Source organism: Oryx dammah, unplaced genomic scaffold (genome assembly GCF_014754425.2).
Source record: "Oryx dammah isolate SB20612 unplaced genomic scaffold, SCBI_Odam_1.1 HiC_scaffold_8, whole genome shotgun sequence".
NCBI classification, from domain to species: domain Eukaryota; kingdom Metazoa; phylum Chordata; class Mammalia; order Artiodactyla; family Bovidae; genus Oryx; species Oryx dammah.
Window position 1 is genome coordinate 18,347,446 of NW_024070192.1, and position 23,338 is coordinate 18,370,783.

Genomic DNA, 23,338 nt, shown 5'->3' on the forward strand with positions numbered 1-23,338 from the left:
GGAGCGCGCCCCGGCCGCCGCCCCGCCGCCGCCGCCACCGCCCCCGCCGGCGCCCCCACGCCTGGCGCTCAGCGAGGACACGGAACCGAGCAGCAGCGAGAGCCGCACGGGCCTCTGCTCCCCGGAGGACAACTCGCTGACGCCGCTGCTGGACGAGGTGGCGGCGCCCGAGGGCCGGGCAGCCACGGTACCCCGGGGGCGGGGCCGCAGCCGCGGGGACAGTTCTCGCAGCAGCGCCAGCGAATTGCGGCGCGATTCGCTCACCAGCCCGGAGGACGAGCTGGGGGCGGAGGTGGGCGACGAAGCGGGCGACAAGAAGAGCCCGTGGCAGCGGCGGGAGGAGCGGCCGCTCATGGTGTTCAACGTCAAGTAGTGCCCGGCCTGGCGCCGCCTCCGGGCCGGCCCCCGCCTCCTCCGCCCGGGCCGGCCCCCAGGGTGCGCGCTCCCGGGGGCCGCGGGGGCCCTCGCCCTTAGCCCCCAGCCCCGCCTGGAAAGGGGCCCGGGGCCCTGCGGAGCTGTCCGGTGGTATGTGCTGGGTAATGTCTTGGGAGGGACCCGTGTCTGCCTCCGAGAGGGAGGTGAGGGAGGGGGGACCAGAACCTCGATGGGAGGTGCTGGGGAGGAGGGCAGGGTGGGGGGAAGCAGTGCCTGTATAAACGTGGCTGTACATAGAAAGCTCTATCGTGGGAAAGCAGGAGGGGCAACGAGGCCTCAGCTGCTAGCCTGAGGGCCGGGAAGGGAGGGGGCGTTCTAGCGGACCCCTGGGAGGGGAGGGGGTGCTGCTTGTTGACTAGCCCAACGCTGGGCTGCGATGTCACAGGGCTGGAGGCTGGGGCGGCTCCGGGCACTAGGGAGTAATGTGATGGGATCTCTGTGGGCAACAGCAACTATAAAACTGGTGAGATGAACTGCTGTGTGTCTTTCTGTGGGGGTCGGGGAAGGTGGCCACTGGATGGGGACCCTGGCTCAGGGGCCCCTGGGGAGGGCAGGCAGAGTGGCCAAATCAGACACTGTTAAGAAAGTGTACAAACTTTATTGCAGCACGCATACGCGCGTGCACGCACACACACACACACACACACACACACACACCCGTGGATAGGAAAAGCACCTGGCCACAGGGTTGACAGAAACTGGGGGAGGGGATGGCAGCTTGAAACGTGGCTTTTGCCACAGCCCCCCTCACCTTGGCATAGGGGAAGCCTTAGATTGAGGCCCCACCTCCCAGGGTGATGGGGGATTCAGAAGGGGGTCTGGGAGAATGTGGTGGGGGAGAGGTGCTGGGGAGGCCTGAGCAGTGGGGACCCTCTGAGCAGGGTCCTGAGGGCTGCCAAGTGGCTTCAGCCCTCAGGCCCTCCTCACAGCAGCTGTCTTGGTGTTGGGTCCCTCCAAGGAACGTCCCAGCGCAGGGCCTCCCGACGGAAGCACTTGGTCCCCTTGGCTCCGCAGCGGAAGCCACTGGGACAGCAGTGACGCCTGTCCCCACAACAGGTGCCCTTGATGGTCAGAGTAGGGGCCGAGAGTTGGACGTGGCAGGACCCGGCCCAGGCCTTTACCCAGCCCCTGGGTGGGGGGTGGCACTGACCTGGCGGTAGGGGCAGCAGGCCCAGCCCCCTCGGCTGTCTGGGCAGCAGGTCTGGTTATCACGGCAGAAGTGCCCCGCCCCACATTCCACGTTCCCCATGCCCACAAGGGGGCCGCTGGCCAGGCGGAGGGCAGGCTGCGCAGGGTCCACCTCCTTCTCACAGGATCGGGCCTTCACGTTGCAGGTGTAGCCAGCCGGGCAGCAGTGCTGGCGGTCCTCACAGCACACAGCCTGCGGGGCACAAAGGGAACTCGCACTCTCACCCCCACTAACGTCCCCTCCCACCTGAGACGGGGCTCCGCCCTGACCAGGACTGGGCAGGTGGGTACTCACGTGTGGCAACTGACAGCAGGCCCAGGCCCCCCTCAGGCTCGGGCAGCAGGTCTGCCCCACCGGGCAGCTGGTGTGCTGGTCACAGCCCATGTCTCTGGGGTGGGACGGGGAGGCCCTGCGGGCAGGCACCTTGTCCAGTCCGGTCACCACCTGGTTCCCCCTCTTACAGTGCCCTCCAGCCACACACGCATAGCCCTTCGGGCAGCAGTGCTGGTGGTCTGAGCAGCAGACAGCCTGGGGAGGTGGCAGAAAAGGGTGGTTTAGGCAGCTACTCTGGGCCAGAGCGCTGAGCCCCTGCAGCCCCCAGCCTGCCTCTCCTGCTCGGCTCCTCCAGCTGGGCATGACTGTGACTGAGCTGGGGTCCCCCGTGGGCTGGGCAGAAGGCAGAAGAGCAAGGCAACAGGAGCCTGGCCATGTGCCCAGGCCAGGACACTGCCCCCCTCCCCCAAATCATCCCCCTCCCCAGGCACCTCTGGGGCAGGACAGCAGCCCCACTCCCCAGACGTGAGTCGACAGCAGGTAGTGGAGGAAGGACAGCTGGTGACGTTATCACAGGGGACATCCCCCTCCACGGCTCCGGGGTCCGGCAGGCTGAGGCGGGCTGGGGCTTTCTCCATCCACGGCACCCGGCGGGTCCCCTGTTCACACACACCCTTCTCTGTGTCACACCTAAACCCGGACGGGCAGCAGTGCACGTGGTCCTCACAGCACACGGCCTAGGGTGGCGGGAGAGGGGACGGTGGGCCTGAGGGGACTGGCTGGCGGCTGCCCTCTGCTCAGCCCGGGCCACTCCCCACTCCTTGGTACCTGCACAAAAGGGCAGCAGCCCCAGGCCCCGGACTGTAGGCGGCAGCAGGTGTAGTCGTCTGGGCAGCTCACCTCCAAGTCGCACTTGACATCCTGCACTGTGAGACAGGTGAGGCAGCGGGTCAGCAGAGGCACTGGGGACCCTCGGGGGTGCCCTCCCTCTGCCAGCTCCACAGCGAGAACCAGATACGGAGGAGGGAGGGCACGGCTCAGGCCACCCCTGGCAGTGATCCTAAGGCGAGGCCCAGTGTGGACGGAAGGGGACTGTCCCTGCTTCAGCCCTCCACGCATGCGGCCATCAGTCCCCAGCCCCGTATCTGTTCACTCCTCATGGTGTAGGTAGAATGGGGTCTGCGGTCTCCCCTGGTACCTGTGTGTGCGGGCAGCTTGGTGAGGAGGTCCATAGCATTCTCCTTGGAGAGGCACTTACTCTGGGTCAGGTCACACACAGTGTTCTGAGGGCAGCAGTGCAGGTGGTCCGAGCAGCAAATGGCCTGGGTGAGGGCAGGGTCTTTGGGATTTCCAGTCTCCCTGGTGCATGGAGCATCCAGGCCGACAGCAGGCACTACCCCAAGTCTACCACTAGGGGGTGGCATGAGTCCTGAGCAGTCAGGCTCCCAGCTGCCAGCCAGCCAGCCCCAACCCCTGGAGTCACTGCTGGGTAGGTAGGTGGGAGTCCAGGCCAGGTGACTGCGGGCACACAGTCCAGCTGACTATAGCCCCTCACTTACATTGGGCATCGGGCAGCAGCCATACTTTCCAGTGGGCAGCTTGCAGCAGGTAGAACCATCGGGGCACTGGGACTGTCCATCTGGGCATAAGATCACTGGAAGGGAAGAGAAAGGTGAGGGGCAGGCAGGGTGGAGGGGACAGTCTCTCCAGCTCTCTCCAACTAGGAGTTAGAAAAGGTCTTTCTTCACCCCAGACTCATACCTCCTTACCTGAACTTTTAGTCTTGTGTGCAGGCATCTTCTTAGCCAGGGGGTGGGTGCCTATGGCCGAGAGACAGCGGCCACGAGCCAGGTCACAGGACGTGCCATGCGGGCAGCAGTGTATCTTGTCTTCACAGCAAGAAGCCTGAGAGGAGATGCCCCTGATTCTGTCTTTGCTCCCTCCACCCCTTCCTCTGCCCACACTGCCTTCCCCCACCCCCCTCCGTCTTCCCAAAGTCGTACCTGGGGCATGGGGCAGCATCCCCAGGAGCCATCAGGCATGGTGCAGCACGTGGAGGAGTCGGGGCACTGGAACTGTTTGTCGGGGCACTGGACAGCATCTAGGGGCTTGGCATCTGTAGACAGGATGACCCAGGACTCCGCCCAGTCAGTGACTGTCATTCCCCCCATCACTCAAGGAGCTGCTGGCACCAGCGCCTTCCAGCCCAGCTACAGGAGGATTCAGGGGCTGGCACTAGGGCTCAGGGCTCCCCCGGCTCTCTTAACCCACTGTCCCCCAGGCCAGTCATTGTACCAGCAATATTCCTCAGGGCAAGGGCATCCACTGACTGGGTAGGCATTAAACCAGTGCAGCTTTTGGGACTTCCCTGGAGTCCAGTGGTTAAGACTTCACCTTGCAATGCAGGGGGTGTGGGTTGATCCCTGGTCAGGGGGCTAAGATCCCACATGCCTCAAACCAAGCAAAACCAAAATAATATAAATCAGAAGCAATATTATAACAAATTCAATAAAGATTTTAAAAACGGTCCACATCAAAAAAATTCTTTAAAAAAAAAAAACATTTCAACTTGGCCTGTCCTCACCCCCACAGTGCTTGGTCCTGGGCCTGGGGTCTTGCATTCTCTTCTGACCCCTCCTCGCCCCTCTGTCCAGAGCAGGGTGTGGGGGGGTGTTGCTTAGTACAGATGTCATACAAATGAGGGCACAAAGGCAGGAATCAAGGTCACTCTGCTGGCTGGGCTCCTGGATGCTCCAGATTCTTCTGCTCCCACCTCCCTGCCCTCCACCTCCACCTCTGCCGCACCTGATCTTTGGAAGCAGGACCGCCCGTCAGCGCTGCAGTGGAAGCCGCGGGGGCAACAGTGGCGGCCATCCCCACATGACACAGCCTATGGGACACGGAAGTGTCTTGGTTACCGAGGCCCATTTCCCTGGGAGGGTGGGAGAGTGCAGGAAAAGTGTAAATGCAGACCCAAGCTTCTCCACAGACCTAATGGCACCCTCACCTCTGGGAACGGGCAGCAGCTGGAGGTCCCCGAGACAGTGAGGATGCAGGAGTAGCCAGGAGCGCAGTGGCCATCGGCCTGGCAGGGTCGGCCCAGATGCTGGCTCAGCACAGATGGCCTCTGGTCCTGGGAAGCAAGACGAGGAGATAAACTGAAGGACCTGAGCCTGGACCACTCCTATGGCCAATCCAAGAGGCCCGATCCCAGGCTGCCAGCTCGTTGCCTGGGCCGTAGGGCACTCACCGGAATGGGACTGCAGCAGCTGTAGGTGGCTCCATTCGGGTCCAGGCAGCAGGCCACAGGGCAGAGCTGACCGTCTGGGCACTGTGTTCCAGCCACCAGCCCTGTCACTAAGGCCACCCAGCTCACCAACATCCACATGGTCCACCTGCAAAATGCCAAGAGGCATTTGGCAACTGGCTTAAGCTGAGGCCACCCTTGATTCTGGGACCAGTCACTGCCCCCTGCCGAAGGCCCAGGACCATCTGACCCTCCACAACAACAGCCTGTCTGGGCAAGAAGAAAGATGCGGGGCTTGAGGCTCAGCTTCCTACATGTGTCCTGTGTAGGGGTCACACGTGCACCAACGAGTGTACGTCCATGAACATGAGTGCTGGCATGAGTATGTGTGTGAATCTGTGTCCCCAGTGCATGGCCTAACAGTTGAATCTCTGTGGCTGAGTGTGTAGATGTGGGTATGTGAGAGTCCGGAAGATCTGTGGGTTTTGTGGGCCTGAGCTGTGGGGACGTAAGCCACCTCCATGGGGGTGGGAAAGACATCAGTTGCCCTAGGAAGAAAGAACTGAAGTCTCCCCTTGAAGGAAAGCCAGGGTTTCACTTCCCGAGCCAGTGCCTCCAGCTGCCTCTTCACCCAACGCTGTGTTCACACCTGCCCTCTGCTAAGGCCTGTTGGCAGGGGAGGGGAGGTCACATGATGACATGATCAACCACGGGGTTGAGAAAGTTGTGAAAAAGGAAGTATGATGTTGACGGAGTCTGGGCTGCCTTCCCCAAAGGCCAGCCACCACCTGCCCGCTGACTGTCCCCTCCCCATCCAAAGGAGACGCATAGGCTTGGTTAACCTTTGGGGCACCTGTGCTCCATGGGCCCCCAATACCACCAGGCCCTTTCTTTTTTAAATTTTTTTAATTAAAAAAATTGGGGGGCCATGTCCATGCAGCATGTTGGTTCTTAGTTCCCTGATCAGGGATTGAACCCATGCCCCTTACATTGGGAGCTCGGAGTCTTAACCACCAGACTGCCAGGAAAGTCCTACACCAGGCCCTTTCAGGATCCTCAAACATACCCACCACCCTTCCCCTCCACCTCTCCCTATCCTGGAGCAGAAACCCAGCTGCATGTAGAGAGCCCATGTGTGCCCACCAGGCTGCCATCTGCATCAGCAGAAGGAAGCAAGCCTCATTCTCTGAAGGGGAGTGGCCTTTCACTTCCTGAACAACTCTTCCCCCAAGCTCAGCCAGTCCTGCTAGTTCAATGCGGGAGGCCCAGAAGATCTTACCCTGTCAAGAGGGGCCAAATCAGTCATGTGTGCTGAACCTTTTAGAAGCCAGTGACAACATTTTACATATTTTTTTTTTCTGTAACAACCATCCAAAGTAGGAATTATTACCTTTACTTTTCTAAGGAGGAAACTGAGGCTCAGAGATAGGAAGTAACCCGCCCATGTCATATATCAAAACATAGAGATGACAGGCTCTGATGGCTCCAGAGTATACTGGACCTGGGTTCACAAGCGGTACCATGGACAGTGCCTGGGACTGGAACCCCAAACCCAAGGAGGATAGAGGCCTGGTGTCCAAGCAGAGAAGAGGGATAGAAACGTTTCTCTGGGCAAGTGGACTGGACCCAGACAGAAATGTGGGGTACAGGGGCTGCCTGGATACTGCACGTGAGTGCTAGAATGAAGGCCTCAGAAGTTGCTTCCTGTCTTTAGGCCTCAGTTCTCAGTGAGTCTATGGGTGGACACTGCACCCTTTGTGTGGCAGGGAATAGCACACACAGGGTCACTCACATCCTCTCTCCCTCACCTGGCTTTCCTCACTGCCCTCTCTCCAACTCAAAGACCATCCCCAGGAGGCTATCTCCTGTACAGGTGAGGCTGAAGAAGACTGGTCCTGGACCTTGGCCCCTTTCACTCTCTTCCCCAATGCCCACAGCTCCCTGGGAGCTGGCCGCCCTGCTTTTTAGGAGTCCAACCATAACCCTCCGCAGACTTGCTGGGCTGCCCTGGCCAGAAGGAATGCCTGTCTGCACACATCTCTGACTACTCAGGACCCTAGTGATTCATTTAGGTATATCCTTCTTCCTGGGTATCCTGGGGTTTAGAAGTAGTGTACGCTTCTACTGAATACACATGTATGCACACGCGCGCACACACACTCAGAACCAGAATGGGGAAGAGGGAACCCAGTTCATCTCAGTAGGGTTCCAAGTGGTGACCTCTCACCCCAACCCGACACTGCCACTACAGAGAGGGAGGACACTGTCTCTTCAAGTCCCCAGCTCCATCATCTTCCACTAGGTGGCAGCCCCCCACTTCGAGTGCCAGGAGAAAAATTTCCCAAAAGGTGAGCCAACCCAACAGCGGAGAGAGCAAGAAAAAGTGGCCGGGGGAGGCGGAAGTTAGCCCCACGAGAGGAAGTTAAACAGAGTCAGACACAACCCAGGGGTTCAATCACCACTCCCAAGTCCCTACTGTCTTTGAGGAGACCAGGGTCACAAGCCCCACTCCCAGCCCTCTGAGCTCGGGGGCCAGGGGCGGGCGCCTCGCTTGCTGCCAGGCGCAGCGGGGACTGCCCACCAGCACCACTACCAGCACCTGCCGACGGGGGCGGAGTCGACTCAAGAACAGAGTGATCTCTGCTTTGGGAGAAGGGGCTGCAGCTTCCAGGGGTGCTGGAGAGAGAGAGAGCCCCTTCTAATGGGGGTCACTGCAATTACTGTTTACTCCCACCACCCATAAAACTCCCTCCAATGCATCGGAGTTTCTATAAGAGAATTTTTTTTTGTATCCCCGCTGAAACTCCAGAGGATCCCCATCTCCCACGTCCCCCAGGCTGGGCCCCTAGGAAGGAGCAAGCGAAGTCCACCCACCTTACCTGCGTCGGGGTCCGCGATCGCTGGGTAGCAGCGGTCAGGCAGCTCATCCACTTGGGCCACTCGGCTCGACGGCCCACCCACTTCAATTTCCATTGGTCAGGTGTCCGGAATGTCGCACTCCCATTGGCTACTCGTCGACGTAAAGGCGGGGCCAACCTGGGATCCTGTGTTTCTTTTCCTACTCAATTCACTCCCCTCCCTCCTTTCTCTCTCTCCCCAACCCCCCATTTCTAGGGATCATGTGATTGGAGAATCATGTGACGCCCTGGGACGGCTCAGCCTGCTTGCGGGTGCCCGCAGCCTTCTGTTAACCCATCCCGAGAGTCAGCTCCTTTCCGGGGACATTGAGAGCCAAGAGATCTGTCCCTTAGTGGGTGCGTTCAAGAGCGTTTAAGGGGTGTCTCTTGGATTTAGAACATTTGTGCATCCTGTCTCTATTCTGTCCATCCCGTGCAGATTTAATGCTCGGCAGCCGGGCCCCAAAGGGGACTGAAGGAGAGTTGTGAGGGCAAGGATAAACAGACCTCAGGTCCTTTCCTCAAGGTGCTCACAGCAGGGGATGGGGAGGGGGTTGGAGAATCGTGTTCCAGGTACTCCAGGTGTGTGTAGAGAAGAAGTAGTTGGTTAGATCTGAGCAGGAAAAAAGTGCCACCTTGGGGGCACTTTTTGAAGCTGAGTCTGGGAGGATTTTAAGTGGCAAGTGGAGAGGGGTTGGAGAAGTAGCTAGACAGAGGGTATTGGGAAAAGCATTAGAAAACCAGATGGAAGGGCAGCCTTGGGCGGGGATTGAATGCCAGGTTCAGTGGAGTGGACTTGTGGAGTTGCTGGGTGTGTGGCACCCGGCTGGGCTGACTGTGGGTGTGGGTGCATACCGGAAGTAGCTCCTTAGTTTCAGTCAAGCCCTTACCTTTCAGGAATTGACTTGTTGATGTGCGCGCGCGCGTGCGCGAGCGTGTGTTCTCGAAGTCGTGTCCGACTCTGCGACCCCATGAACTATATAGCCCACAAGTCTCCTCTGTCCGTGAAAATTTCCAGGCAAGAATATAGGAGTGGATTGCCATTCCCTTCTCCAGGGATGAAACCGCAGTCTCCTGGATCTCCTGCATTGCAAGCAGATTCTTTACCACGGAGCCACCAGGGAAGCCCCAAAGTGAAAGTGTTAGTCCCTCAGTTGTGTCCGACTTTTTGCGACCCCACGGACTGTAGCTTTCTAGGCTCTTCTGTCCATGTAATTCTCCAGGAAAAAATACTGGAGTGGGTAGCCATTTCCTTCTCTAGTGAATCTTCTCAACCCAGGGATCAAACCCGTGTCTTGCACTTTGCAGGCAGATTCTTTACCATCTTAGCCACCAAGGAAGCCAGTGAGGGAGAGAAAATAAACCACACAGAACAGATACACCAGTAGCAGGAGCTAGACTGCTTGGTGCCCTTTATGGGGCCTGGCCCAGGCAGAGGTGGGTGATGGGAGATGTACCAGGAGATACTAGAGGAAGCCTGAAGCCGGATCTTGGAGGAAGGGCAGTGTTTGGTTGCCAAGTGGATGGGAAGCACTGTAGGTTAAGCAGAGAGCTTGGGGTGGGGGTGAGGCTGGGGTTGGGGACAAATAGGCAAACTCAGGGGTGGCGGGAGTCCGTGTAGGGAAGAAGTGGCAGAGTTGAGGAACCATGTGACAGCAGTGCTCAGCCTGGGCCCACAGAGGGTCCAAAAGGTGGATAAGGCTCCTGCTGAGAATCAGGACTATTCTGCATACTGGTGACTCTATGTTTATTCCCTGTCTCATACATCCATATGCTTCTACGGACACAGCAAGCACAGATACACAAATACCATGCAATGTTTGGCAAATCAATAAATGAACCTATAATCATGACTACACAGAACCAGGAAAAAAAATACACAAAGAGGAAAAAAGAAGAAACCTAGAATGACTGAAACAAATATCACAAAATCCATAACAGAGTGATTTGCCCACTAGGGACATTAAGCAGTGTTTGGAGACATTCTAAATTGTCACAATTTCGGGAAGATGCTACTGGCATCTAGTGGGCAGGAGACAGGGATGTTGCTGAACAGCCTACAGTGCACACGATGGCCCCCACAACAAGGACTGAAAGTGTTAGGTGCTCAGTTGTGTCCGACTATTTGTGACCCCATGGACTGTGGCCCCCCAGGCTCCTCTGTCCATGGGATTTTCCAGGCAAGAATACTGGAGTGGGTTGCCATGCCCTTCTCCAGCGGATCTTCCCAACCCAGGGATCGAACCCAGGTCTCCTGCATTGCAGGCAGATTCTTTACCATCTAAGCCACCAAGGAAAAACAACAAAGATTATTCTGCCCAAAATGTCAGGTGTGCTGAGGCTAAGAAACCCTCTCTGAAGGATCATAAATGTTCTCTATGAAAGCACTAGGTGTCCCTCATGCAGCGCCTCTTTTATTTTATATACTTTTAATAAATGCTGTCACCTGACTTCTGAGCATTGGTAGATTACTGAAAGATCAGGGGATTTATGCGTTGAAGTTTTTTAGAAGCAGTCACTTGCAGTTTAGCAAGGATTAAAAGCATTCAATAGGAAAAAGTACAAAAAGCAGACTGAAGAACTTAGAAGCCAAATGTCCTGGGGACATTGAGTTTAGGGACAAACAGTCCTGCTCTACTCAGTGGATCTTACTGCTGCTCTTAAAGAATGGTAATTAATAGTTAAGGTACGAGCCTGAGCAGTTAGGAAAATTTTAATCATGTGTAGTTACTTTGATTACTGTGGCAAAGAAACATAAGGTATTTACTTAAAGTATCTTTACTAAAGGTCTCGTCAAAATGGATGCAGCGAACCTCCACTTCAGTGGAGAGGGTACAGTTCTCCCAAAGACTGAAAAAAAGTCTCTCCCACATTCCTCAACAAATACGCATGTCCTTATACCTCCCAAGTCAGGAATCTCTCTCCCTCTGCTTTTTGCTTTTAAGGAGGAAGCATCATTTTGTGAACAGGGAAGACTGAGAAGAAGAAAAAACTTCCAGAGTCCCAGAAAGATTTGATATCAAAAGGTCCATCCCTTTTTGCCCTATTCCCTCACTCCTCCCAGGCTCCTTTGGTCAGGCCTTTTGATTTTTTATTTTGATAGAATCAACTGGCTGTAAATATGAGGAATGGACTCTAGACAATCAGTTCCATTGTATTGATGTATATGTCCATCCTTAAGGTCAGTATTACACTGTCTTAATTACTATAGCTTTGTAGCAAATTTTGAAATGAGGAGAAATAGGAGTTCTCTAACTTCTTTTTCAAGACTGTCTTGGCTATTCTAAGCCCCCTGAATTTCTATGTGGATTTTAGAATCTGTTTCTGCAAAGACAGCTGAGATTTTGACAGAGAATGCACTGTATTTGGGGTATATTACCATCTTAACAATATTGTTATTAAGTCTTCCTGCCCATGAACATGGGATGTCTTTTGACTTATTTATCGGTTTCTTTCTGACAATTGCCAAGTATTCCACACTATAGGTGTTACATGTTTATTTAACTAGTCTCTCTTTTTTAAATTTTTTTGGCCACGCCATGTGGCTTGTGGGAACTTAGTTTCCCAATCAGGATCAAACCCATGCTCCCTGCAATGGAAACACAGAGTTTTAACCACTGGACTACCAAGGAATTCCCTTAACCAGTGTCATTCTGGACTTTTATGTGTTTCCAATTTTTGAGGTTACAAATAATTATACAACGAATATTTCTGAACATGGGTCTGAGTACACATATGGGCGTTAAATTCCTAAAACTAACATTTTTAGGAATGTTAACTTAACGTTGCTGGCTACCTGAGTATGCACATTTGAAATGTTTATGCCCAATTGCCTCAACATTTTTCCAGTTTACACTCCTAGGCTCAGTATTTGGAGGAACTTTTTCCCCATATACTCGCTAACATTGGATGTGTGTGTGTGGTGTTCTAAGTCACTTCAGGCTTGTCCTTCTCTTTGCGACCCTATGGACTGTAGCCCACCAGGCTCCTCTGTCGATGGGATTCTCCAGGCAAGAATACTGGAGTAGGTTGCCATCCCCTCCTTCAGGGGATCTTCCTGACCCAGGAAATCAAAAAAATTTTGCCAGTCTAATGACGGAAGATATTTCATGGTGGTTTTATCTGCATCTCCTTGATCTCTAGGGAAGCTGAGCATTTTTATATATGTTTATTCTGCACGTATATTTCTTCTGTGAAATGCCTGTTCTTATCCGTGTTAGTCAGGGTTCTCCAAAGAAACAGAACCAGTTGATGCGTGTATAGAAAAAGATTTATTAAAAGGAACTGGCTCACATGGTTCAGGAAGCTGCTACTGCTAAGTCACTTCAGTCGTTTCCAACTCTGTGTGACCCCAGAGACGGCAGCCCACCAGGCTCCCCCGTCCCTGAGATTCTCCAGGCAAGAACACTGGAGTGGGTTGCCATTTCCTTCTCCAATGCATGAAAGGGAAAAGTGAAAGTGAAGTCGCTCAGTCATGTCCAACTCCTAGCGACCCCATGGACTGCAGCCTACCAGGCTCCTCCGTCCATGGGGTTTTCCAGGCAAGAGGAGTCCAAAATCCGCAGTGTGAACCAGCAGACTGGAGATTCAGAAGAGCCGATGGAGCAGAGGAAGTCTGAAGACAGTTGCTGGAGAAATTCCTCTTGCCAGGAGGGGACAGTCTTTTTGTTCAATTCAGACCTTGACCTGACTGGATGAGACCCACCCACATTATGGAGGGCAATTTGCTAAAGCCAAAATACAGTGATTTAGATGTTGAAAGTGAAAATCGCTCAGTCATGTCCAACTTTTTATGACCCCTTGAACTATACAGTCCATGGAATTCTCCAGGCCAGAATATGGGAGTGGGTAGCCTTTCCCTTCTCCAGGGGATCCGCCCAACCCAGGGATCGAACCCAGGTCTCCCACATTGCAGGCAGATTCTTTACCAACTGAGCCACAAGGGAAGCCCAATTTAGATGCTAATCTCATCTGAAACACCTGCCATGTTGACATACAAATCTAGTCGTCACACAATCGATTCACAGATACAGAGAACAACTGAGTGGTCATCAGTGGGGAGAGGAAAAGGGAAAGGACAATATAGGGGATTAAGAGGTACTAACTACTACACATAAAATAATCTACAAGGATATACTGTACAACATAGAAGATATAGCCAATGTTTAAAAAAATACTTTATTTATTTTGGGCTGTGCTAGGTCTGCAGGTTACAGAGATCAGAGACAATTCTCTAGTTACAATGCGCAGGCTTCTCATTGTGGTGGCTTCTCTTCTTGTGGAGCAAGGCACTTGGGCACACAGGCTTTGGTGGTTGCAGCTCGTGAGCTTTGTAGTTTCGGCTCCAGGGCTCGAGAGCAGAGACTCAGTAGTTGTGGCACACAGGCTTAGTTGCTCCACTGCATTTGGGATCTTCCCAGTTCAGGGATCAAACCCGTGTCCGAATTTGATCAAGCTCGTGTCAAATCCACATTGGTAGGCAGATTCTATACCACTGAGCCACCAGGAAGGCACCCGAATATTTCATAATAACTATAAATGAAGTATAACCTTCCAGAACTGTGAATCACTACATTGTATACCTGAGTGCCAAAGAATTGATGCTTTTTGAACTGTGGTGCTGGAGAAGACTCTTGCGAGTCCCTTGGACTGCAAGGAGATCCAACCAGTCCATCCTAAAGGAGACCAGTGCTGGGTATTCATTGGAAGGACTGATGCTGAGGCTGAAAGTCCAGTACTTGGGCCACCTCATGAGAAGACTTGACTCATTGGAAAAGACCCTGATGCTGGAAGGGACTGGGGGCAAGAGGAGAAGGGGACGACAGAGGATGAGATGGCTGGATGGCATCACCGACTCGATGCACATGAGTTTGGGTGAACTCCAGGAGTTGGTGATGGACAGGGAGGCCTGGCATGCTGCGATTCATGGGGTCGCAAAGAGTCGGACACGACTGAGTGACTGAACTGAATTGATACCTGTAACTTACATGATATTGTACATCAACTGTAGTTCAATAATAAATAAATAAACTAACCATCACATTATCCTTTGATCGTTTTTCTCCCGTGTTTCTCTTTTGCTCACTGAACTGTGGGAGTTTTGTATATAACCTGGATATTATATGCATTGCACACATTTCTTCCCCATCTGTCATTTGTCTTTTATCTTTGTTTTTGGTGTCTTTTGTGGTCAGAAGTTATGCTGTTATGTCATCTGAAATCTAGCAATTGATCTTTTCCTTTGTGGCTTCTCCCTCCCCACCACCCCCTACTTGCTTAAGAAGTTAGAAATATGTTCTTCCTGCTGTGGTCCCACCTCGAATGCCAGCACTGCCCTTGACTGAGGCACCACAGGGACAGGAGATCCCTGTGGTCAGACACACAAAGAGAACCTTGGATGTGACTCTGGCTAAGAAGTCCCTCCAGCTCAGCCCCCAAGGCTGCTTTCAGAGGTGGTGGTCTGGATACAGGGTCGGACAGCATCCTTTTCTCTCTCTCCTTTTGCTACTCTCAGCCTCTCTCCAATTCTGCCCATCACCCCTTTAGGATTTTCTTCATTCAGACTTCCAGTTCTGCCCTCATAAAAGAGTCACAGCTTCCCCAGGGCAGAGGCCTTTCATTGCAAGAATTTTTTTTTAATTTATTATCTTTGGCTGTGCTGAATCTGTTACTTCTCAGACGTTTCTCTAGTTGTGGGAGCCGGGGCTAGGCTTTGGTTGTCATCTGTAGGTTTCTCATTACAGTGGCTTCTCTTATTGCAGAGTATGGGCTCTAGGGCGTGCAGGCTTCGGTAGTTACGGCTCCCAGGCTCCAGGGCACAGGGTCAATAGTTGTGGTGCACTGTAGTAATTGCTCTACGCCATGTGGGGTGTTCCCAGATCAAGGATCAAACCTGAGTCTCCTGCGTTAGCAAGCAGGTTCTTTACACTGAGCCACCAGGCAAGCCCTCCACGAAGACCTTGAGTTGTGCAATAAAACATCAGATGCCTCGTTAAGTTTGAATTTCAGATTAAAGACACATTTTTTAAGCATAAGTATGTCCCATGCAATATTTGACACGTGTGTGTGTGTGTGTGTGTGTGCCGCTCAGTCGTGTCTCTGCAAGACCATGGACTGTAGCTCACCAGGCTCCTCCATCCATGGGATTCTCCAGGCAAGAATACTGGAATGGGTTGCCATTCCCTTCTCCAGGGGATCTTCCTGACCCAGGGATCGAACCCAGGTCTCCCACATTACTGGCAGATTCTTTACCCTCAGCCATCAGGGAAGCCTTATTCGACACATACTTAAACACTTAAAAATTATTTCTTGGGAGTTCTCTGGGTTCAATCCTTGGTCAGGTAGCTGAGATCCCACAAATTGTGTGGGGGTGTGGCTAAAAATCATTTTATCCCTTGTGTTTCTGAAATGCAGATTTGACTGGGCATCTTATATTTTTATTTCCTAAATCTGGCAGCCCTGAACAGTGAGGCCTGGGTGAGGGCATAGAAATGGCCTCTGCCTCACACCCACCTACTCCTTCCTTCCCTTTCCTGCCTGAGTCACCTTCGGGTGAGCAATTGTTGCCCAGTTCCTGTGGCGCCGGCCCTCATCATGAGGCACCTGACTGGTGTCTGTGGTGCTCAGCTTGGCCCTCCAGCCTAGCTGGGCATGTGTGGGGGAGGGGAGGCAGGAACTGGCTAGCACCCAGGCCCAAGTCTGTGGCGGGATAGTTGGCAATAGAGCCGCCAGATCTGGACTCCTGCCGGAACTTGCCCAGTGCCAGTGGGCAGGGCACTTCCCTTGTTGTTTTTTATTTATTTATTTATTTTTTGTTTTGTTTTGTTTTTTTCTTGTTGTTTTTTAATCAATGACTATTTTTTAACAACGTATAACATGCAAATAAATTATAGTCAAGTTATAACACAAAGCAGCACTCTTTTTTCTTTTTTGGCTGTGCTGCACACCGCAGGATCTTAGTTCCCTGACCCAGGCTCCCTGCAGTAGAAGCTCAGAGTCCTAACCACTAGATCACCAGGGAAGGCCCCACACAAAACAGCATTGCTAGCCTCTCTTTTCCCACCCCAGACTTCCACTTTCAAATCCTCTAACAGTTGCTTCTGTTACTTTCCCTTCTGTGCTTGTATGTGAATTCTTAATTTTTCTTTGGCCTCAATGTGTTCATCTGGGCAGTGAGTGAGCATTGCCCTGCCCTCTGTCAGTTGGGAGATTCAAAGTCTACACAGGGTGGTGGCTGCTCCACCTGGCCCCGGGGTAGGGTGGAGGGGTAGGACCACCCCTCTGTGCAGGCAGGCTGATACTGGGCGGTACCTTTAAATCCAGCTCTCGGGGCACAGGATGCAGGGTAGGGATACAGAGGGAGAGAAGGGAAGGAAGCAGGAAAGGAAGGCAGCTATGGGAAGTCGATTACTTGGCTTTGCAGAGGCCCTGGATGGAGAGAGCTTCAGGGATCCTCTGGCCCAGGGTTCACAGCTCAAGCGCCTGTCACTCAAGGAGCTTCAGCAGCAGCAGAGGGCTGAGGTGCAGGTCTGAGAGCCCCTCATCTCGCCGGACCCCCTTTCTATGCAATGAAGAACCAGCAAGGACATTCCCTTCTAGTCCTGTTTCCTCTTATAAGCTGTGTGACTTGGCTTAACCTCTCTACCTCAGCGTCATGATCTGTACACTGAGGACATCGACCACTTCCCTCTGGATGAGGTATTGTCCGAGGAGCCCTCAGTGTGGGGCCTGAGCCATGAATATGCTCAGTTCACGAAGCTGCCACTGTAAGGGAGATACTTCCCCTTGGACCCTATCAGCCCCCCACCACCACCGCAACACACACACACCTTAGCGTGGGCAGCTGCCCACCCACCCTTCAGCCCACCTCACCCTCTCCTTCCATGTATCTTTCTTCCCAGAAATTCACCTGGATCCCCCACCTGCCTGGCTGCACCCCATGGCATCCTCTTGGTCCAGGATCCAGGACCCTGTCCAGTAGGGGCTCTTTGCACCTTGTCCATTTTAGACTCCTGAGAAGGGCACCCCTCAGGCTGAAACCATCAGGATCTCTCAGCCAGACCAGGATGGAGTGGGCAGAGGAAGTATCAACCCCTCAGGGACGGGGTCCCGACAGAAAGACATGGGGTAGGGTGAGCTGGGCTGATTTCTCCCATCAAGACATGGAGTCAGCACCCAGCTTCTGAGGGAGAGGAGGGCACCTTCTCAGGTAAAGTTTGTTTCTAACGTGCTGAGAGCAGGGGAGTGACCTGGAGAAGAACTTGCTGGTTGAGGCAAGGACTGACCCCTGCGACTCTCCAGGAAGCCAGAGTGGTGTCCGGGAGAGGCAGGTGTCTGGTGCCTGAAGATGGGAATTAGCTTTTTCGGGAAACATGGCCGGTGGCCTGGGATCGGGGCAGCAAGATTTCATCTTTGCCTGTTGATCTCAAGTTCCAGCTGGGTGAATTTGGCTTATTTCTTTGACCCCAAATGCCTTCATCTGTCAAATGGAGTAATCGTAATTACCTGCCATGGCTTCAGGAGAATGGAACAAGCTCACAGACGTATGAAAATTGCCAAGCACACAGTCATCTTTTATAAGCTGTCATCTCCTTCTCCACAACTCCTATGCTTGAGAGAATTCTGACTAAAGCACATTTATTCAGGACTGAAATTCATTTTCCAAAATAAATGTACGAAATCACAGAATTCCTTGGCAGTCCAGTGGTTAGGACTCTATGCTTTTACTGCTGAGGGCCCAGGTTCGATCCCTGGTCAGGGAACTATGATCCCATCAGCTGCTCAGCATGACCCAAACGAGAAACAAACAAAAATTACAAAATCAACGATGTAAAAATCTGACGCCACTCAAGTGAAAAAGAAAACATCCAGCCAAGCCCAAGACAGAGGCTAAGGTTCCACCAAACCCTTCCGAAGCTCCTTTAGGGTGACTGCCCTCCACCCACATCTAAGGACACCCCGCCCCTCCCCTGGAAGGCTTGGGAAAGGCTGGGCAACAATAGTGGTCTGGCCAGGGTTATGCCTCCCTGTAGGTACAGGGAGAAACTTTCCCCACCTGGTCACTTTTTCTGAACTTGAGAATGCCCTGGGGGCAGCTGTGGCCCTGAGTGGTTGCTTCATTGCCTGTGGACTCCCAGACTTGGCACCTAGCTGTTGTCAAGGGGGACAGGTAGACAGGTTGGGTCACAGAAGTGAAAGGACAACATGTGTTGTGGGCATGGCTGACTCACTGACAATTAGGGCTGGGATGTTCATGAACTTGGGTGGGGGGAGTGGAGGGAAGAATCAGGACCACGTTTTGCCTGGCTCATCTCTTCCACATCACTGAGTCCAACACCACCACAGAGTACTAGCTCCATCTCACGGATGTATGAGACTCTAAGGGTCTTGTCCAATCAGCCAGCTGCTGAGCAGTGGTGACAGTATCCGAGTTCAAGCTGATCAGACCTCAGAGCTTTTGCCCGCATCTCCAGGCTTTCCTGGATGCTGACGCCGGTTCAACTAGGTGCTCCCCCCGACCCCGAGCCCTTCCAGCCCACCTGAGTTCTCTGTCCCTTCTCCAGGCAGTCCCCCTAGGCGTCAGGAGACACCCACTCCAAGTCACTTGGACAGGCCACTTCACTCCTCTGAGATTGTTTCCTCATCTGTAAGATGGGTACACAGTAACCCCCACATGCTCTCTTACACAGTCACGAGAGGGTCACATGAGATGACGGATGTAAAGAAACCTTGTAAAGTGGCACATTAAATGGGAGGAGGAATTCTCTTTAGGACATCAAAGAGGTTCCTCTTGTTAACCTAATGATCTGCCTCTGAAGCATAGGGCCAGGGCTTCAGTTAGGAAAACTGCCTTCCCCAGAAAACTCAGAGAGGTCAGGTCAGCGTCATGTCCAGGAGCCCAAGGAGGAACAGAGAGAGGAGGCAGGACAGGAGGGAACTACCCCCTCCTCAACCCGGGTCACCCTTTCCGGGTCACAAACCTCCTTCACACGCCCCATCTGTCATCTTAAACCTCTCAGCAGTCCTGAAAGGGAAGTAGGGCTGAGAGAATTATTGTTTCCATTTCAAAAATGACGAAAATGAAGCCCAGAAAAGAGACAAATTTCCCCAACAAGTTAGCGAAGAAATCTGTGCTCACATACACCTCAGAGGACTTGATAATTCAATTTCTTATGTTAGGATGGTCGCTGGTATACTGGATTTCCTGTTTTTAAAAAGTAGTTCTGGCTGATGTTTATGGAGACTCAGGTTGTGTAAGTTTCCGTACTAAGCTCTCCTTTAATCTTTAACACAGCCTCGTGAGGGAGGTACAATTATCATTCTCATCTTATGATGAAAGGAGAAAGACTCAGAGAGGTTAAGCAACTTTCCTGGGGCTCTGCAGTTGGGAAGGGGTGAAGCCAGAAACTGGACCCAGGTCTGGTCCGGAGCCTGTGTTTGTAACCATCATAGTTGTTCTTTCAGTGTAAGTTACGACATCCAAGCACTCGCCTCCCACCCAGCCTGCCCTGCTCTCCCTTGGCCTTCACCATGGGTTAATCCCCATCGATGTTCCCTGACCCCCTGCTGCTCCCTTTTCCTAGGCTGACTCAGGGCCTCTCCATCACATGACCTGTTTCAGTGCTTTCACTAAATTGCAGATGTCCTCCAGGTCTGCAGTTGTCTTATTTACTTGTTTTTGTGTGTCTCCTGCATTAGAAATATTAGCAGGGACCCCAAATGGCTTGTTCCTTGCTATATCCCAGGGCTTACAACAGTACACCCACACTTTTTTTTTTTTTGATGGCACTCTGAGATATATGGGATCTTGGTTCCCCAATCAGGAATCAAACCGACACTCCCTGCCTTGGAAGTGTGGAGTGTTAAACACTGGGAAGTCCCAAATATTTTTAAAGAGAGAAAAAGACAAACACTGAAAAAAAAAAAATCAAAGAGAGAGAGGGGGAGAGAGATGAACACAGGTCAGGCTATGGTCTGGGCCCAGCTGGGACAGCACTTCCTCTGTTTGGGTCGCTGAGACGTGGGCTCAGCGCTGCACCATGGCCACCCTGTTCTGGAGGCTGACATATTCCTGGCACACTCGGTCACCGTGAGAAGCAGAGCCTGCAGCTCCCAGGAAGCAATGACACTACAGGGGACTACTGGCGCTTGGTTAGCTCCTGGTCCTTTCTGAGGTTCTCAACAGAGTCAGATCCAAAGTCTTCTTCTGGTAATATAGTTTTGAATCTCCTGCAATACATTTTCAGAAGTGAAATGTACAGATAGTATAATTTCCTGTGCACATTAAAAAATATCTGTATGAAATGCAAACTGTAATAGAGAGGAAAAATAAAAGAAAGTAATTTAGAATAAAATATTATGTATTTTCTGTACGTGAAAGCTCAGGCTTGACTCCATGTGAGAAGAGAAATTTGCAGATGCGCATGAATCTCTGGTGATGGAGAACTGGAAATGGAGACTGGGCTGGAGTATTGTGTCAGCTTCTCAGCTCACACCGGCCAGGTGGCCAGCAGACCAGACATTCTGAATGGTCAGCGATCTTCAGTAAAGTTCTAACAGAGACAAACACATGTCTTCCTGAAGACTGCATGATCGTTTTATTCCTGGGAAATTCAATATATTATAAAATCATTTAAGAAGATGTGGGTGAGGTGGCGCTAATGGTAAAGAACCCTCCTGCCAATGAAGGTTAGATGTAAGACATGCCAGTTCGATCCGTGGGTCTGGAAGATCCCCTGGAGAAGGGAACGGCAATCAACTCCAGTATTCTTGCCTGAAGAATCCCATGGACAGAGGAGCCTGGTGGGCTACAGTTCATAGCGTTGCATGGAGTTGGACATGACTGAAGCGACTTAGCACTTCACAGCACGGGTGAAATAGAGCTGGCTTCCAGGTCGGATAATTACCAACAGATTTTTTGAATCCACAGAGGTGAAACCCGTGGATACAAAGGGCTGGCTGTATTCACTCTCCTAGGCCATTTTATACAAGGAACTCGAGCATCCCTGGATTTTGGTATCTGCAGGGGCTCTTGGGACCAGTCCTTCATGAACACCGAGGGAAGAAAGTATGCGGTTGTCCAGAAGGACAGAGGAAAGCTGAGAGGTGTATGGGGATAAATTCTTGTTATGTCAGTCTGTCCTATACTTTACAGGACATTGAGCATCCCTGCCCTGTGCTCTATTAAAATGCCAGGGCCTCGGGAACTTGTATAAAAACTATTGACGGTCCCTTAAATTCCCCAAACTTCCCCTAGGGGGCAGTAGAACTCCGATCGAGAACAACTGCCCGCTTTTCAATTTAACACCTTTGAGGTTGTTTTACACTCGGAGGTGATCAGCATCCCTTGAAGGGTGGTGTTTGTTATACGCGGATATTTCAGGCAGTCCCTTTCCACGGCTTTCGTTACACACAGGGCTACGGTCAAGGAAACTTGCTGTGCACAGTAGCAAGCCAATCAGCCGAGGAATGCTCACAGGTGGCCTGGCTGAGTCCATGGGATTCTCCAGGCAAGAATATTTGAGTGGATTGCCATTCCCCTCACCAGAGGATCTTCCCCATCTCCTGCATTGGCAGGCAGATTCTTGACCTTTAGCGCCAGGCTTGGGTATGTGGAATTTTGATAATTATGGCTCAAAACTGCCCTCCTCCGAGGTAGATTAATCCACATTCCTCCAGTAGAGTACAGAGAGCCTGTCCTGAGTTCCCAGCAGGACGGGGGAAGGCAATTTTACAGTCTTAGCCAGGACTCTTCCCTTCTAGAGGCCACCCCCTCAGACCACACCAGGTCCCCCTATTCAAGCCTTGGGTGTCCAGAAATTCCCCAGCCCACCTTCTCAAGCCAGGGAGGTCTGGGGTGGGGGTCAGATAGAGGACTCTCTGCAGGTGGGCTGATTCTAGCTATTACATTTATTTCTTATTTTTTTTTTAACCTTCAAAAAATGAAAGACAGTTTTGTTGTATGTTTTCTGTTGTTTCTTATGCACAATTCCACGAACGGGGATTGAACCCAAGCCCTTCACAGTGAAAGCAGAGTCCTAACCTCTGGACCTCCAGGGAATTCCCAGCTTCGTTGATTCTGTACATGTGTGCTAAATCCCTTCAGTCACATCTGACTCTTTGCAAATCTATGGATGCAGCCCACCAGGGTCCTTTGTCCTTGGGATTCTTCGGGCAAGAAAACGAATCAGCTGCCGTTTCCTTCTCCAGGGGATCTTCCCGACCCAGGATCGAACCCAGGTCTCACGTTTACCTGCATTGGCAGGTGGGTTCTTTACCACTAGCACTGTTTATATATATACATATACCATACATATATATTTCAGAGGGAGAAATCCTTTTCCCCACAAGCTTTTAATTTTGAAACCTTTTAAAACTTCAGGAAAACTTTGAGAACTGTACAGTGAGCAGTACATACCCTTCACTTTGATCCACAGTTGTTCACATTTTGCTGCTGCTGCTAAGACACTTCAGTCGTGTCCGACTCTTCACGACCCCATGGACTACCAGGCTCCTCCATCCATGGGATTTTCCAGGCAAGAGTACTGGAGTGGGATGCCATTGCCTTCTCCTCACATTTTGCTACATTGGCCTTATTTCTTTCTTTTTGCTGAATCATTTGAGACTAAGTTGCAGATATTCACCCCTCGGCACTCCTAAGAACATTTCCTGAGAACAAGGGCATGTTCCTACAAACCTGCTGTATACTTCACACTCAAGAAATTTAATGTTGATAAAATAATATTGACCATACAGGCCTTCTTCAGTTTTCTCCAGTTGGCATAATAAAGTCCTGTCTAACTCCCCCGGGCTTCCCTGGTGGCTCAGTAGTAAAGAATCCTCCTGCCAATGTAGGAGACGTGGGTTCAATCCCTGGGTCGGGAAGATGCCCTGGAGAAGGAAATGTCAACACTCCAGTATTCTTGCCTGGGAAATCCCAAGGACAGAGGAGCCTGGTGGGCTACAGTCCACGGGGTTGCAAAAGAGTCGGGCTTGACTAATCAATACGCAATACAATACTAACTTCCCCACCCCTCCCTGCCCACTGGGCTCAATCAAAGCTCCAACTTGGCATTTAGCTGGGGCCCTAGAATTCAGCAGAGGAGCCAGGCGGGCTACAGTCCATGGGGTCACAAGAGTCAGACACAACTTACCAGCTAAGCCACCACCACCAGAGTTTGGATCACTTTTCTCTGATTCTGTGATCCAGAAGCTTGTGGACTGGCCTCCAGCAAGGCACTTCTGGTGGGAACAGTTCTGGCTCTAAACTCAGAGGTGCTGGTAGAATCCATGGGAAGG

At 52.2% G+C, this 23,338-nt stretch overlaps 2 protein-coding genes across 4 annotated transcripts in view; one reads left to right on the forward strand and one right to left on the reverse strand.

Annotated features, from left to right (window-relative positions):
• The window catches only part of FAM171A2 (family with sequence similarity 171 member A2), a 10,489-nt gene extending 9,581 nt beyond the window's left edge, over positions 1-908 (forward strand). Inside the window, exon 9 of the mRNA XM_040245151.1 lies at positions 33-908. Coding sequence (XP_040101085.1) covers positions 33-373 — 341 coding nt within the window. The 3' untranslated portion in view covers positions 374-908. The remainder of the gene's footprint in view (positions 1-32) is intronic.
• A 105-nt stretch (positions 909-1,013) lies between these two features.
• Positions 1,014-8,127, reverse strand: GRN (granulin precursor). Of its 3 annotated transcripts, XM_040245149.1 has the most exons (14): positions 8,024-8,072; positions 7,744-7,820; positions 5,148-5,292; positions 4,905-5,030; positions 4,703-4,787; positions 3,901-4,013; positions 3,667-3,802; positions 3,457-3,551; positions 3,096-3,219; positions 2,726-2,823; positions 2,389-2,634; positions 1,919-2,152; positions 1,586-1,816; positions 1,014-1,496 (listed from the first exon to the last, which is right to left on the reverse strand). In XM_040245149.1, the coding sequence occupies exons 3-14, from the start codon at positions 5,283-5,285 to the stop codon at positions 1,359-1,361; spliced, it is 1,764 nt and encodes a 587-aa protein (XP_040101083.1). In that variant the 5' UTR covers positions 5,286-5,292; positions 7,744-7,820; positions 8,024-8,072; the 3' UTR covers positions 1,014-1,358. The 3 variants fall into 3 exon arrangements, with proteins under 3 accessions (XP_040101083.1, XP_040101082.1, XP_040101084.1); XM_040245148.1 differs by lacking the exon at positions 7,744-7,820 and having other exon boundaries at positions 8,024-8,127; XM_040245150.1 differs by lacking the exons at positions 7,744-7,820; positions 8,024-8,072 and adding an exon at positions 6,424-6,611.
• Between the last annotated feature and the right edge of the window lie 15,211 nt (positions 8,128-23,338).

Excerpts from the sequence above, each read along its gene's own strand:
- GRN (XM_040245148.1), bottom strand. The coding sequence starts at position 5,285 with ATGTGGATGTTGGTGAGCTGGGTGGCCTTAGTGACAGGGCTGGTGGCT. Across the intron at positions 2,153-2,388 it reads GCTGCTGTCCTGCCCCAGAG|GCTGTCTGCTGCTCAGACCA; the intron begins GTGCCTGGGGAG and ends CCACCTCCCCAG. Across the intron at positions 1,817-1,918 it reads CCTGCTGTCAGTTGCCACAC|GCTGTGTGCTGTGAGGACCG; the intron begins GTGAGTACCCAC and ends TGTGCCCCGCAG.